The sequence below is a fragment of the Diadema setosum genome, chromosome 12 (genome assembly GCF_964275005.1).
Source record: "Diadema setosum chromosome 12, eeDiaSeto1, whole genome shotgun sequence".
Taxonomy (NCBI): Eukaryota; Metazoa; Echinodermata; class Echinoidea; order Diadematoida; family Diadematidae; genus Diadema; species Diadema setosum.
Genome location: NC_092696.1, coordinates 3,890,137 through 3,905,526, shown reverse-complemented (window position 1 = coordinate 3,905,526; position 15,390 = coordinate 3,890,137). Strand labels below are relative to the sequence as shown.

Sequence of the window (15,390 nt, the reverse complement as noted above, 5' to 3'; positions counted from 1 at the left end):
TTATGAGTATGTATCTTGCAGATGCACATATAAGAGGTTTTTAACTTTCAAAATTGTTCAGCTGAAATTTATTCCTCTTTTTTCGACAAAGCATAACATTCACTTTATATTGAATACCTGAAAATAAAAATGACCCAAGTCCAAATTTGGATCAAATCATATTTGGAGACCCTTTACAAAGTCATTCAAAGATAGACAATCAGTCATATGAATGTCTTATATTTCAGTTTCTCTCTATTTCTGCAATTAGACTTGCGTCGTTTTTAAATTCAGGTTTACAATTGCAAGCTGCAAATTGATTAAGAAACTTCGTACAATAATAGTGGGACATTATGAAACATATCAATAAATCATATGGGAGATAATTTACGTACTGCACGAAATTAGGATGGATTGACTCACTGAAAATATTTGGGACCCTTTGTAGAAGTAAATCAATACAGCATACTTTGATTTGGGAAGCCCGATATTGAGGGAAAGCTCAGAAGTCAAACGGACTATAAGGGACTTGACTGACATGACAAGACAACAGAAGAGACAGGCAAATACAATTGAGACAGCGACCTGCAGCAGATGAGTATCGGGAAATAGTAATTGTGCAATATGTGTTTGAACATGAGAAGAAAAGGAAAATTAAGGGATTTTAGAAATACCTTGAAGAGAGACAACATTGCAATAACGGCGTTCGGGAATATGATAATGACATGTGTACAATTTAGCAAGCAATCGAAAACTAAAGTTTTTCTTGTTAGCTTGATGGCATGGTATATATATATATATATATATATATATATATATATATATATATATAATACACACGCACACGGAAAAATCAACACCAAAAATTGTTCCCTGTGCATTTTTACAAACAACACACTATCAAGACCAATAATAGATGCTGGAAACTTGGACTTCCCAATCATTAGAAACAGGTTATCATTGAACCCTGGTCGAGAAAATAATTTGGTTTTAATCGATTAATGACATTTTGTTAACAACTTGTTCGAGTAGTGCTACTATATAGGTTCGCAACCTGCTTGATTTAGGAAATTATTGGTTTGCACCCTACCTGAAAAATGTATAATAACTAATACTTTATTTCTGTAACCTCATTGGAACGGTGTGCCGTAACTGTAATGGTGAGAGATTGCTCACATTATGTTCGTCTTTTACATGGTTACACAGAAAATCGATTTAGTTTTGATGAGGGGAATATTGTTCTATAGCGATGGGGTCGTAGGTCGGATATGACTCGAATAGAAATAAGCTATATTCAGTTTCACTGTTTTAGAAGGGTGTAAACGCAAAGCCCACTTCTCAGGCCCTCTGCAAACCCAACCAACTTCTTGAGCAAGGAGCAATCCCAAATCCACGGGTCGAGCAGGGTCCAAATTGAATGTAAATGCCGAGCAAGGTTCAAAATTAACATCGTTAATAAAGCAGGGTGCAAACCCATCAATTTAATTTCTCGATCAGGATGTAATAATCCAATGCGAGGAAAACATATCCTCACAACGTAGGCCTGTATCTACTGTATACAAAGTATTCTGGGGACGATGGTCTACTTAACAGCAGCACTATTATTTTTCTACAAGCTTAAATGCAAATCCAAATACAAATGTCTCAAACTGTCAAAACCTCTTGCCGTGAAATTCAACATACTGAAATTATCAAACGTATCACAAATTTCACTATAATAGCTATGACAACATCAGTTGCGACAAACTTCAAAAAATCTACATCTCCAAATTAGTTTTGAGGAGACGAATATCATTCTGAATAACGCGAGGGACCTGAGTCGGATGTGGCTGGAGTGAAATGATAAAAGTAATTCGAAGATCACTTCAAAATCAAAATCAAACTACTGTTACGAAATGTACAATCAGATTCATGAGTCTATGATGGTATAAATCTTTGCTAAAGTTCTTACAACTTGGGAAGAATATTGACATTGCTTGTTGCTGGGAACGTAGATAGTTTTACAATTAAACATGTGTCCACACGTAGACACGTGCGAACATAATGAATTATTTAAAACATTTTCCAAACACACTGTTGTTCTTGACATTGTATAAAAGAATAGTCAAATACGTTGTCTTGTGCATAATTATGGATGTGTGTGTTTTCGGAATAGTTATGCCAAGTTTTGAAGTCTTTGAAAAATAGAGTAGTTATCATACTTAACACGGAAAAATAAGGACATAACAAGTGAAGGAAACAGATGAAACACCAATGTATCCACAAGACTGGTCAAGAAGGTATGTCTTTCAACCGTAAAATAAAATCTTTGCAAGTTACTGTAACAAAGTTGGATAAGTGGCTCAAAATGGTATCTATAGGTTTAAGTTCGTGAGCGTAAATTAGGGTTAGAATCAAGTTTAGGGTTAGGGTCGGGAAGAAGGGTCTGGGGCAATTGGCCAGGGAGTAATTGACCTAGGCCCCTATACCTCTATAAGATTAATAAAACTCTGAGATTTCTATTATTAAGGTTTATGGTACTGTACCCCTTTCCTTCGCACTTATTTTGTCCCTATCGCAGCGGCTTTCTTTCCAGATTCGAATGTTGCTCCAATGTCTTTCTGTTGGCGTCCTTTCCTTCTGATCCATATTCTAATCTTCTTCCTTCACTCTCTTCCTTTCTTTTGTAGCCTTGGTTTGTTCTTCTCTCTTGCCTTGATTTCGTTCTCTTGCTTGCTCTCTTCTTCCTTTTGCATATGTCTTTTGTTTTCCTGGTCGTCTCGGGAAACCAACTCCTTGAACATAGTATATGCATGCTCGTCTCAGGCTCGTTAGCAGCTTTCAAGTGTCCTTACCCAGAAGACTGGCTCGATGGTCCATGACTTCGTCTGACTTTTCCTGAGCCGCTGTCATCACTAAGTGTTAACAGGAGAGTAAAAAGAGTGTAAAGAGATATGAGGGAGTGAAAAGAGATATGACCAAAATTAAAAATAATTTTGTGTACAGAATGACCAATTTGAAGTTTTGTGAGGTAATAGAAGGACTGGTGAATATTGCTTGATGCTTACAACTTGTTGTACATATAATCCGGCCACACGACTATTCTTTTCCTCAACATTGATGTCCATTAGCAACTAATGCATGGCAGTATCCTAATTTCGGCCTGCCTGTGCACCTGCGCACCGCAGCACATATACGAGAAAACGCGGTGCTACGTGTCGTTGCTCAAAACAACTTACTTGTCGCGGCGTCCACTGCATACAAAACGGTGCCTGCAAATTCTGAAACTGAAGTAAGCAATCCGATTTTACATGAATTCGATGGTACGAAAACTAGATGGCTAACTTCAGTTTCACATTGTGCAGACAGCCACATGAAGAGTGGAATGTTTCGAGTGACCGACAAGGCTGTTGGTGTGCATGTGGCTGTTGGTGTGCATGTAGTCAAGTGTGGTGCTTCTCTGATTCCCTCTTGCAATTATCACTATAATGTTGAATATAGGCTACTAGTCCAAGAGTATTAGTTTTAACCTGGACATTTTTGGTAACAAGCTGATTTTTTCAGGATAAGTCCAGAAAAATGTCTAGAATAACATACAAAAAGTCCTCATGAATCCTCCATGAGCGTTTTCCGCAATCCAAGATGGCGTCCAAAATGGCCGCCATTTCCAGAAATTCTTGTAACGTTTCAACCAGAGAACCCAAATACAAAATTTAAATGTCTAAATATATGTTTTAAAGCATGAAGAACTCAATAAAATACATATCAAGAGATGTTGATGCACGCAAGTACCGAAATTCAAGATGGCGTCCAAAATGGCCGCCATTTTCTGAAATTCTTATAGCTTTTCAGTCAGGTAACCCAAATGCGAAATTTAAATGTCTAAATATATGTTTTGAAGCATGAAGAACTCATTGAAACACATATCAAGAGATTTTGATGCACGCAAGTACCGTAATCCAAGATGGCGTCCAAAATGGCTGCCATTTTCTGAAATTCTTATAACTTTTCAGCCAGGTAGCCTAAATGCAAAATTTAAATGTCTACATATATGTTCTGAAGGATGAAGAACTCAAAAAAGTACATATTAAGAGTTGTTGAAGCTCACAAGTACCGTTATCCAAGATGGCGTCCAAAATGGCCGCCATTTCCTGATTTTTTTTTTCATAATTTTGCAAGTAGATTTCAACTGTACACACTTGGAATGTCGAAATATACGTTTTGAGTCTCAAGGAACCATAATGTAATACTTATTCAGAGATTTTGAAACACAAATAAAACACTTGAGCACTACCAGAAATCCAAAGTGGTGTCCAAAATGGCGGCCATTTCCTGTTTTTCTCATAACCCTGCAACTACGTAATTGCGATACGCACTTAAATGTATAAATATATATTTTAACACATAAGGAACCCAACGTAATACTTATTTAGAGATCATGAAGCACATAAGTACAAATAAAACCACGTGAGTTCTTCCCGAAAACCAAATGTTGCCCAAAATGGCCGCCGTTTGTTCATCAAAATTTGCTGTTTTTAGCCTGTTTCAAGAGACAAAGAAATTCAACATAATGTTCGAGATTCAACAACTCAGAAGGTCCAGTGGAATCTTTCCCTTAAATGTGCACAAAACGGGTATAGGTTGGGTTGGATGCATCCCCCCCCCCCCCTTCCTCCTTGGGGAAGGTGGTGGCCTGTACAATCATTATTTTCCAAATATTCAACCTGAAGTATTTGCACTTTGTCATTCAGTTGCAATCATTAAAATGCTAAACGTCCCTCGCTCGGCCCCCTTTTATAGACTTTGTACACTTTTGAGATTAACAAATTTCCGAATCTGTCATCAAAAAGTGTGCACTAGATCTTTCACTTGCAAAATGCAAAAGTTAGTTCCCTCATATTGAAGGGTAATTTGCCCTAACTCTTCAACCGCTCACTTCCCCCAATATATATTAAATTCCCCTTTTGATTAACAATTCCCAAATATTCCATCACATGTGTGTAAATGATATAATTATTTCATTTCTATTCAAGTGTAAAAGCTCCCTCTTTTCGATGGAGGATGGGGATAATGAGACTATTATTATCTACTCTTCAAGAATGGATAATTTTCTCCATATAACACCAAGGGTGCATTAGGCCGTTTAATGACGATCATCGAAATGCAAAACTCCCTCCAGTCGAAAGTGCCCCCCCCCCCCATCATCTACTAGCTCATTGCCTTGAATATACTAGTCTTTATTCTACTTACACTTTTTAATAGAAACAAAAATCTATAGTATTTCATCAACAGAGCGCACCATAAAACTCGTAACCTGAAAAAAACAACAAATCTCCATTTTTTGGGAAGGTGCATCACCTCATACTCCTCCCCCGCATATTTCCATAAGTATTATTTTCTTACTTTTAGGACAAAAACAAATCTCAGATATTTCACGAAAGAGTGCGCTAAATCTGAATTTCAAATTGGAAAATACAAAAATTTCTGAGGTATGGAAAGGAGTATTCTCCTTTCACACTTCTCCCTCCCCGACACTTTCCTGAATATATATTTTTCCCCACGTTTTCAAATAGAAAACAAATATCGGGTATTTCACCAAATGGATGCAACAGCTCTGTGAAAATACGAAATTTTCCCTCGTGTGGGAGCAGGCAACCCTATAACCGCGCACTTCCATGATTATATATCTTTTTGTTCCTTTTTTTGATGGAAACAAACATCTAATATTTCACCAATATGGTGCATCAGGATGTCTGAATATCAGGTCTGAAAATGCAAACTCTCCCTCATGTTGGGGGGGGGGGAGGGGGAGGGGACCCCCCCCCCCATCATATTGCCCATTTCCCTGAATACTATTTTATATCCAATTTCCTACTCTTTGATGGAAATAATTCAATATCTTACCAAACGCTTGCACTATGTATTTCACTTTCAAGTAAAAAAAAGAAAGAAAAAAGGTCCCTCGTGTGGTAGAGGAGTATCCCTCCTCCATGCACAAATAACTTTACTTTTCAAAGAATTATTTTTACTTCTCAAGTGATAACTGACAGTTTCAACTGGAACTCACCTCATGGTAGACATCAAATGCATTGGTAATAAAAAGGGGCTAGCACTAAATTTTCATCTCATGTGCTTAAGGTGACGAAAATAGACCATGTGGTACACGGATATTGCCTTCTAGTAGGCTTTCTGTTTAGCAACAAATCTGTTGGTGAAATATTTCTATCGTAACAAGGACACACTCCTTGACGTTAACGTGCAAATGCTTTTATTTGTATACTTTACACATAAGAACTATATTTTAAATAAAAAGTTTCTTATAAAATATACTGACATTTATTTACATAATTGTGAGATAAAATTGGGACATTTTGCACCCCATTTCCCATATAAGGAAGAGCTCGAGCGTTAAAATCAGCACATTCGTGCGTCTAAATCTCTTGATATGTATTTTATTGAGTTATTCATGTTTCGAAACGTGTAAAGACACTTAAATTGTGTATTGGGTTCTCTAGTTGAAAGGTTATAAACATTTCAGGGAATGGCGGCCATTTTGGTTGCCATATTGGATTACGGTACTTGTGTGCGTCAACATCTCTTGATATGTATTTTATTGAGTTCTTCATCCTTGAAAACATATATCTAGACATTTAAATTTTGTATTTAGGTTACCTGGCTGAAAAGCTATAACAATTTCAGAAAATGGCGGCCATTTTGGACGCCATCTTGGATTTCGGTACTTGCGTGCTTCAAAATCTCTTGATATGTGTTTCAATGAGTTCTTCATGCCTCAAAACATATATTTAAACATATAAATTTCGTATTTAGGTTACCTGACTGAAAAGCTATAAGAATTTCAGAAAATGGCGGCCATTTTGGACGCCATCTTGGATTTCGGTACTTGCGTGCATCAACATCTCTTGATATGTGTTTTATTGAGTTCTTCATGCTTCAAAACATATATTTAGACATTTAAATTTTGTATTTGGGTTCTCTGGTTGAGAAGTAATAAGAATTTCTGGAAATGGCGGCCATTTTGGACGCCATCTTGGATTGCGGAAAACGCTCAAGGAGGATTTATGAGGACTTTTAGTATGTTATTCTAGACATTTTTCTGGACCTATCCTGAAAAAATCAGCTTGTTACCAAAAATGTCCAGGTTTAGGCCTTTTTTGACCTAATGCTCTTGGACTATACCGGTCCTAGATTCTCTTCTTTATTCATGAATACTCCCAACATTACTTCCTCCCTGGAGAGATGCATTGTGGATTGTATGCGAAGTTCTGCTTTGGAGAAACTTCAATGTCCTTGTTATGCCTGTTGGTGTTCAACATGTGGTTAACATGTGGTCACATGCACTACTTATGGTGTTGCTTTATTAAATTGCCCCATATCAACCAGCAAATTCTTATTTGATTACTCACTGCCAATTGCCAAGCACCAAGAACCAAGGTAGGCCACTATCAATTATGCTGATTTCACACAGTATTTTCGGCAAGGAATGTGTTCCACCCTCCTTCCATGCCATCTACCATTCCAGCAATGCTACATGTCTATGTGCACTGTATGTGTATCATTTTAAGCATGTGTGGATGGTATAGCTGACTAGCTGGTTGTGTAATGTACCACCACTGTCTTTTGGCTCCTACGATGTACACATTATTGATGAATGACATATGAACTTGTTACATCCAAGTCCTTCTTCCAGGATGGCTGTAGAATGCCAAGAGGTCTATATTTAACTGTATTAAAAGTTCCCCATCATTCTGGGTCTTCTTATTGCCATCATGCAGGCAGGGGATGTTGAAAAAAAAAATCTAGGTCCCAGGTTACCTAAATATCCTCATGATGAATGCCAGAAAGCTTGTGCAGATCGAGGTGCAAAAGCAAGCATCCTGTTTGATGAATGCAATACATGGTTCCATGCAGAGCTTATCAACATGTCAGATGAGACTTTTTCCAGTATTGAGGTTAGATCAGACTTACCATGGGGATGTGTTAAATGTGGTCTCGCTAACTCCTCAACAATTCTCTTTGGTTCCTCAAGTGACAGAAGTGATATTAGCTGTCCCGGGTAGTCTGAGCAGTCCTGACTCAACAGCAAGCCTAGAGACTGATTCAATGCCAGGATTTCCTCCTGCAAACTCATCACTAATCAAGCGTCCCACAGTTAGGAAGTCTGCATCAAATTTTCTCACTCTCACGATAAATTTTCAGAGTATATACGGGAGGCGTGAAGTTTTCTGGAGCCTCCTAGATGATACGAAAATTGACATCATATTTGCTGTGAAACATGGCTCATACCTGACATCCACCTTCGGGAGATCTTCCAACCTGGCTATGCAGTGTACAGGAAGGATCGTGAAGATACCTATGGGAGTGAACTTCTTGGCATCAAATCAAGTCTTAAAAGCCAGCAATTAGAGATTGATTCTGAGTCTTCTTGCAGCGAAAGTTCTCTGTGGCAAGCAACATTGACACCCTTGTTATCTCTACCACCCACCTAGAAGTTAAGCAGCCGTACATGACGGCAATTAGAAATCACATAGAGGATATCTGTACTACTCATCCAGGCATACCAGTGTGGATTGCAGGAGATGTCAACCTCCCTGATGTCGACTGGCCTACTGACCAAGTAGTTCGTCACCAGTACCCTAAAGCCATAATTGGGTCTATTCTCCAGGCGATTGCTCGTATTGGTTTGGAGCAGATAGTCGACTTTCCTACTAGAAATGGTAAGATTCTGGATGTCATCCTTATCAACCGTCCATCCCTTCTTAACCACTGTGCAGGATTACCAGGCACGAGTGACTGCGATGTCATTTAAGCTGACTGGAACATCATTGGGGAAGAGAGCTGACTTCGAAGCGATACACAGGAACACTAAGCTGTGGGTAAACAACTTTGTTTCCTGCCTAGAAACTCTGGCCGCGAGATTGAGCAGCTCAAGAAGACACTTATTGAGGATGTTCCTTCTAAGCTCAGCTCATCCAGATTTAACCAGCCCTGGTACACACGTCAACCAAAAGAATTTGTCGGAGGAAAGCAAGATCGTACCAGAAAACAAAACGAACCAACAGAGAATAGGGACTGGAAGAGGTACCGATGAATGAAGAGGGAAACCCAAACTACTTGCCTCCAGGCCTACAACCAATGCCTCGGTGATATTGTCTGTAGTGAGCCAGGCGTTAGTAGCAGGAGACTGGGGACAATCATCAAGGCAAAATACTGCAACGAACCCGGTGTGTCCCCCTTGAAGGAAGGGGAAGGAAACTTCTTGTACAGTGATCCCATTCGGAAGGCTGATATTCTGAATAATCTGTTCGCATCTTTTTTCCCTGTTGATGACACTCCTACCTATCTGACCTTGGACCTTTCCCTTGCCCACCAATGGACCATATCACTATCAACAAGGGTATTTTCAAAAGAATCTTGATCCACACAAGGAGACAGGACCAGATGAATTCCCTGCCAGACTTTTTAAAGAAATTGCAGAAGACATTGCACCAGCTCTTACACTTCTGTTTCAGGCCTCGCTTTACCAAGGAACGGTACATGGAAGCAGGCATTGACTCTTCCCTTTTTTTTTTTTTTTTTTTTTTAAGGGAAGCAGGTCATCTCCGGAAAACTACAGGCCTACACGTGTCTCCCTAATTGTCATCATATCTAAACTGTGTGAGCATGACATATTGTCATCCACAGCGTCATTATGAACCATCTCACAGTCCATGAAATCCTATGTGATGCTCAGCACGGCTTCCAGAAAAGACAATCATGTAACACTCAGCTGGCTTTGACCATCAATTATCAAGCTCGAAGAACAGAGAAAAAAGGGTAGACTGATCTCATCCGACTGGACTTTGCAAAGGCATTTGACACGGTGTCCAAGAGATTGCTCCTCCACAAGCTTAAACACTATGGAATGAGAGGGTGTACTCTGCAATGGGTTGAAGACTTCCTCAGAGATCGCACACAGCTGCAAGTGCAGGTTGAAGGTGAAGTCAGCAAAAAAGTGTCTGTGGCATCTGGTGTGCCACATGGGAATGTCCTCGGGCACTTACTCTTATTAACCTTCATAAATGATCTTCCGGACTGTTTTAACAACTCTACAATTCGGCTCTTCGCAGATGACTGTGCTCTGTACAAGAGAATATCATCTCCCCATGACGCGAGACTACTCAAGGACGATCTTGATAACTTGCAGACCTGGGAACGCACATGGAACATGCGCTTTAACCCAGCAAAGTGTCAAGTATTGCGTGTGACCAAGAAATGTAAGCCAGTCACTTCTACCCATAACATCCATGGGGTACTTCTTGCATAAGCTACATCTGCCAGATATCTTTGGGTTCACATCGACAGCAACTTTAAAGGGAAGCAGTCCTGAGATTGTCACTGTACTGATAATTAAGAAGAGTAAAAAATATAAACTTTCACCAATTTATACGCTTGGACATCAAAAATTGTCTCCGTACGCGATTTTTGAAAAATAATTCCTGCAAGCGATCGTGAAAGAGCCGGCAAAAAGATGCTACGTAGTGCATGCCCTACTCACCAAGTTGACAGCCGTGCCTCTAAAAACCAATTTAAGTGTTCAAATGATTAGTTGCAATTTTATCATATAATGTGAAAGTTTGTGGTTTTATAATTTCAAACAAAATATTTCAAGCTTAGATATATATAATTTACGAAAAATTGATATTGTAAACATAAATTTATATGTGTTTTTAAACCAAATATACCATGAACTTGACATCAAATAGGCACGGTCGTTTTCTAGCTTCCGTCCGTGTTGCATACTTCTTAGCGTAGAAACCACTCTCGCGCGCAAATCCTTACCATTCAATGTATACATACACAGTACACTCGACTCCGTCCAGTCGATTTTGGCATTCAAACCGAAGATAACCTGTGCATGAGAGTCGAATTCTTCAAAGAAAATATTGTTTGTATCTCAATATTTCTGTAAGTAGTCAGATAATCGCCTTTCCTCGAAAAAAAAAAAAAATATGACGTGAGCCGGGAAGGGTAAACACAGGGGGTCGTAGGGATATGATTTCGCTCCACTTTGCCGTGCATGTCCAGTCGGCACTGGCAGCAGCTAGATCAGTGGCACTGTACTGCAGTCCAACTCCGGCTGCAGGCTCACGGTAAATTAAACATAGCTAGCCACTTTCCTTACCTCTCTACGCTTTTTTCCCTCGGTTCTCTTCGAAGTCGATGCTCGAGGTGTTTCTGTTTTATAACTCATGTGAGCAAATGGTCAGGATTGCATCTGGTTTCAGGAGTTTTCTCGGTTTATAACCGAGGGCCACAGCCTGCCGGTCCACGTAAAAACATCGCTTCACAAATTGTCCACGCACAGGTAGGTCACAACACCATTTCGAGATTTTGTAGGCCCTAAGTTTCTTATGTTCGGCATCGTTGTACCGATATTTCCCAGCCATACAGCTCACCTTTCACGATACTTTTGTTGGTCTGGGACGGAAAAAAGGATTTTCCTGGAAAATTTTCTGCACGATTCGAGCAAAACTACTGATGTAAGATAGCCTGACCAGACGACGCTGAATGCGGTCGCCCCTGTAGTGTACTAGCAGGCCTGTGTAGAATCGTTTCTACCTACAAATATGTACACTCTGTACGTACTATAGAACATGCATGAGCGGCGACAGGTAGGGCTGCAGCTGCGCTTGAGACTGGAAAAGTGCGAAGGGCAAACCGCGTACGGGGTGCGTACGCATATCTACCGTAGATCTATCATCTAGTTGTACCGTCCACACGTGCGAATATAATACACAATACACACACACACACACACACACACACACACACAACGTAGAAACAATGTCAAATACGAGTCGGAGTAGCCACCGACGTCTTCATGCATCCGGGTAAACTAGGTAGCGTACGGATAACGAGCAGAACACGGCTGGGAAGAGTTGTGCATCGACGACGTATGACTCTCCGCCAAGACTTGCTCATTAGCATATTCACCATGCAGAGTCACACTTTTTAACCAAAATGTACGAGCTTATTTGGTGATTTTAAAGTTTGTTTTTGGTGAAAGTAGTTCATTGGAGGTACCAACAACAACATATATTTTTTTTAAATTTCGTGAGGACTGTGTCCCTTTAACTTCAATAGTAATTTTGATATAATTTCCGAGAAAGCCAAATCCATTCGAGCTTTTCTTCAGCGTAAATTTAGAGGTATGTCCTCGTAAGATCAAAGAAACAACCTGAAAGACCTACATAAGACCCATAATACCGTAGAATTTGCAGCAGTAGCATGGAATCCACATACACAGCGAAACATCAACAAAGTTGATTAGGTCCAGCGGAATAGTGCAAGACATGTCATGAACTACTATGACCGCCAATCAAGTGTCAGCGCCATGGTGAATGAGCTTCATTGGCCTACACTACAGAGCAGACGTCGACGCAGTCGGCTAGCAATGCTCTACAAGATACGGTTCAACCTAGTTGATATTGATGTGGAAGGACCATCTCACACCATTGACGTCAAATACCGGAGGCCATGCTAGCCGATTCTGGATCCCACACTCCAGCTCACAAGTTTACTCTTTATCTTTCTTTCCCTGTACCTGAAGAGAATCGAACAACCTAAAGAAAGATCCTGAAATCTTCCCATCACTCGATGTCTTAAACAAGACAGTGAGGGAAGCCCTCATCCAGCATCCAGTCATGCCAATGATTTTTAGCAACACTTCACATGTACAGAGATACTACTGCACAGCTTACTGTTTACTCTATGTAAATAATGAGGGTTCGGTCTCTCAAAGTGCCATGACGGCATGCACACCACTCTGCAGTGCGCTGATCTTCAACTATTAAGGATGCACTTCTACAGAAGAAGAAGGGCCCCGTCCGCAAAACTATATCAAACCATTTGGACATGCCCACACACACAAACATTAAATAATATATAAAATGAAATTTCTAACAAGAAGCCGCCGACGACACCATCCGCCATCAGCCACCTCCACAGCACCCAAACGGCGGAGTCTTATTGGAAATTTCATGGTATATTACCATTCATGTGTGGGTGTGGGGGGGGGGAGGGGTGTCCAAAGGGTCTGCGGAAGTTTTGCGGAGAAGTCTAGATTTGGACACTTTTTATCGATTCTTTATTCTCTGGCTATACGCGTTAAGCCGAGTGATGGCGTGACCCCGATAACTGCTGTAGTGGGAACTGCTGCACCGACGTGCAGCAGTTTTCGGGATCGCGCCATCACTTGATTTAAGGGGCAGCATTTCCGGGATCTCGCCATCACTCGGCTTAAGTATAGTCGGCGAAAAATCGATAAAAAGGGCCCAGAAATAGACTACAGGAAGCGTGCGGACTCCGTCATTGCTGTCCTATGGACCGTGTATATGCAAAACAAGTGGAATGGATGGTGGTGCCTATGGGCCTCTTGGCGCGGGCTCCTTTGCGAGCAACGAGATTTTGTGTCTGCTAACTAGGTCTAAGGGTTGGTGGAGTTGTTTATTGTTAATTCAACTGTGTTTTGGAGTTCATTGATGGTGGCTTACATTCATTCGCAGCCACATGTTGATACATTGATACAAATTAAAATGTGAATGTACAGGCTACATAGGCAAGCATACAGTAGGATACATTTGTTTCATAGTCATTAATGCATGTGGGTTTCAAAAGAAAGAGGTAAAATGTAATAAATGTCGTGGGTTTTTCTTTTATTTGGTGTAATCATTTCTTAGTTAAATGTTAATAAAAACTATTAAATGTGTCATGTTTCATTACCTCATGTATTTCTTTTTAATATATTGTATGTGTTTTATGTATGTGTGACCATGTATGCAAATTGAGTGAAGACGAATTTTCCTTTCATGGACAATAAATGAATAAAATGTAATCATATATTTATATATGTGACCGTGCACCTCAAAACGAACATAAAGTCGCACACACTGATTTTGCGTGAGGACTGAAAATAAGTGAAATGGGTCAACCTAGCCGAACTTGACTTTTTCATATTTTCTGAAAGAGCGGGTCTTGTTTTACATTATGCTAAAATTTGGTATCATAAAACGGGCAGGAAAGTGTGTTTTTTTAGCAGTTTATCTCGAACATTTTTGGTAGAATAGTGTAATTAGGTGTGTCCTTAGAATGCTTTTTTCATTTCTGAAAAACCTTGTCCACACTCTTCACTTTCAACTCTAATAACTTTTGAAAAGATAGTGCTACTGCTTTGAAAGTTGGCATTAATTATGGACAGAATGTGTTAATGAGGCATGCCTAATTTCAGTTTAATCTGATAATCTCTTCATTGTTGTTACTCTGGTGGTTTACTTCCTGTTTTTTGTCCCATTCATCGCACAGCCAACACGGTTTGGTAAAGATTAAGCGCTTGAATAGACACTGTACTTCAGAGCCTCTTTTCTCAGTTCACACTTTTCCCGACTTTTTGCTTTCTTTCCAATATTTAGATAGGTTAGGAGAGTCCATTTGATTTGAGTTATACATCATTTTAAAGCTTAAAGTCTGCTCTTTCAGAATATGGCCTTAACTAAAAATTCATGTCTGGCGACTTTTTGTTTGTTTTGAGGTGCAGGGTCACATATATGCATCAGTGTGACACAGTAAAATCTCTTTGCTGTTCTACTTCTGACTCATAAGATAGATATGACTTATCAACAACCACAAATAAAATAAAATAAAACTATGCAAAGAAAAATGTTCGTACAGACGTCTCTAGAGAGAATTATTCATCCGTCCAGCCAAGCACGTGGGTATTTAAAACGCGTAAAAATATTGCTTAGCCAGTAGCTAGGCATTTCCGTGACGTCACTGAACGTCCTCTGTTACCCCGTTCTGTATGGGAACCTGGTGGCCTGCGTATCAAGTCTATGAGCATTTCAGAATTCAGTATAGAACGGGTTACCTGTGTGATTGTCACTGAGTAACCCGCGTAAAGGTTTGCCATTGATGGTAATGCTCTCCACCTGTAGTATGATGGAAAGAAAAAAAAAATGAAAAGGCACATTGACCTTGCATCACAAAAAGAACATAAAGTCGCATCCCTTGATTTCATGTGAGGACTAAACAAAGGTGAAAAGGGTTAACCAAGTCAATCTTGAGTTTTTCATATTTTCTGAAAGAGCTATCCTTCTCCTACATCATTCTTTAGTTTGGAATCGCAACATGAATGGAAAAGTGTATTTTCAGCAGTTTTTTTTACGACCCAGAGAAATGGATGATCAGGTATGTCTTGGCGTCCCCTTTTCATTTCTTGAAATCCTTCACACTCTCTTCACTTTCAAGTGTGATAACTTTTGAAAAGATACCTGTACTGCTTTGAAAGTTGGCATTAATCATGGGTAGAATGTTTTAATGAAACATGCTCAATTTCAGCTTAATCTGATAAACCCTTCATTGTTGTTGCTTTAGTGG

At 39.7% G+C, this 15,390-nt stretch overlaps 1 protein-coding gene across 1 annotated transcript in view; it reads right to left on the bottom strand.

Annotated features, from left to right (window-relative positions):
- Positions 1 to 2,799: 2,799 nt before the first annotated feature.
- LOC140236297 (uncharacterized) overlaps positions 2,800 to 15,390 on the bottom strand; it is a 191,133-nt gene continuing 178,542 nt past the window's right edge. The window contains exons 15-16 of the mRNA XM_072316251.1: positions 14,882 to 14,942; positions 2,800 to 2,873 (exon numbers count right to left, since the gene is read on the bottom strand). Of these exons, the coding sequence (XP_072172352.1) occupies positions 2,800 to 2,873; positions 14,882 to 14,942 (135 nt within the window). The remainder of the gene's footprint in view (positions 2,874 to 14,881; positions 14,943 to 15,390) is intronic.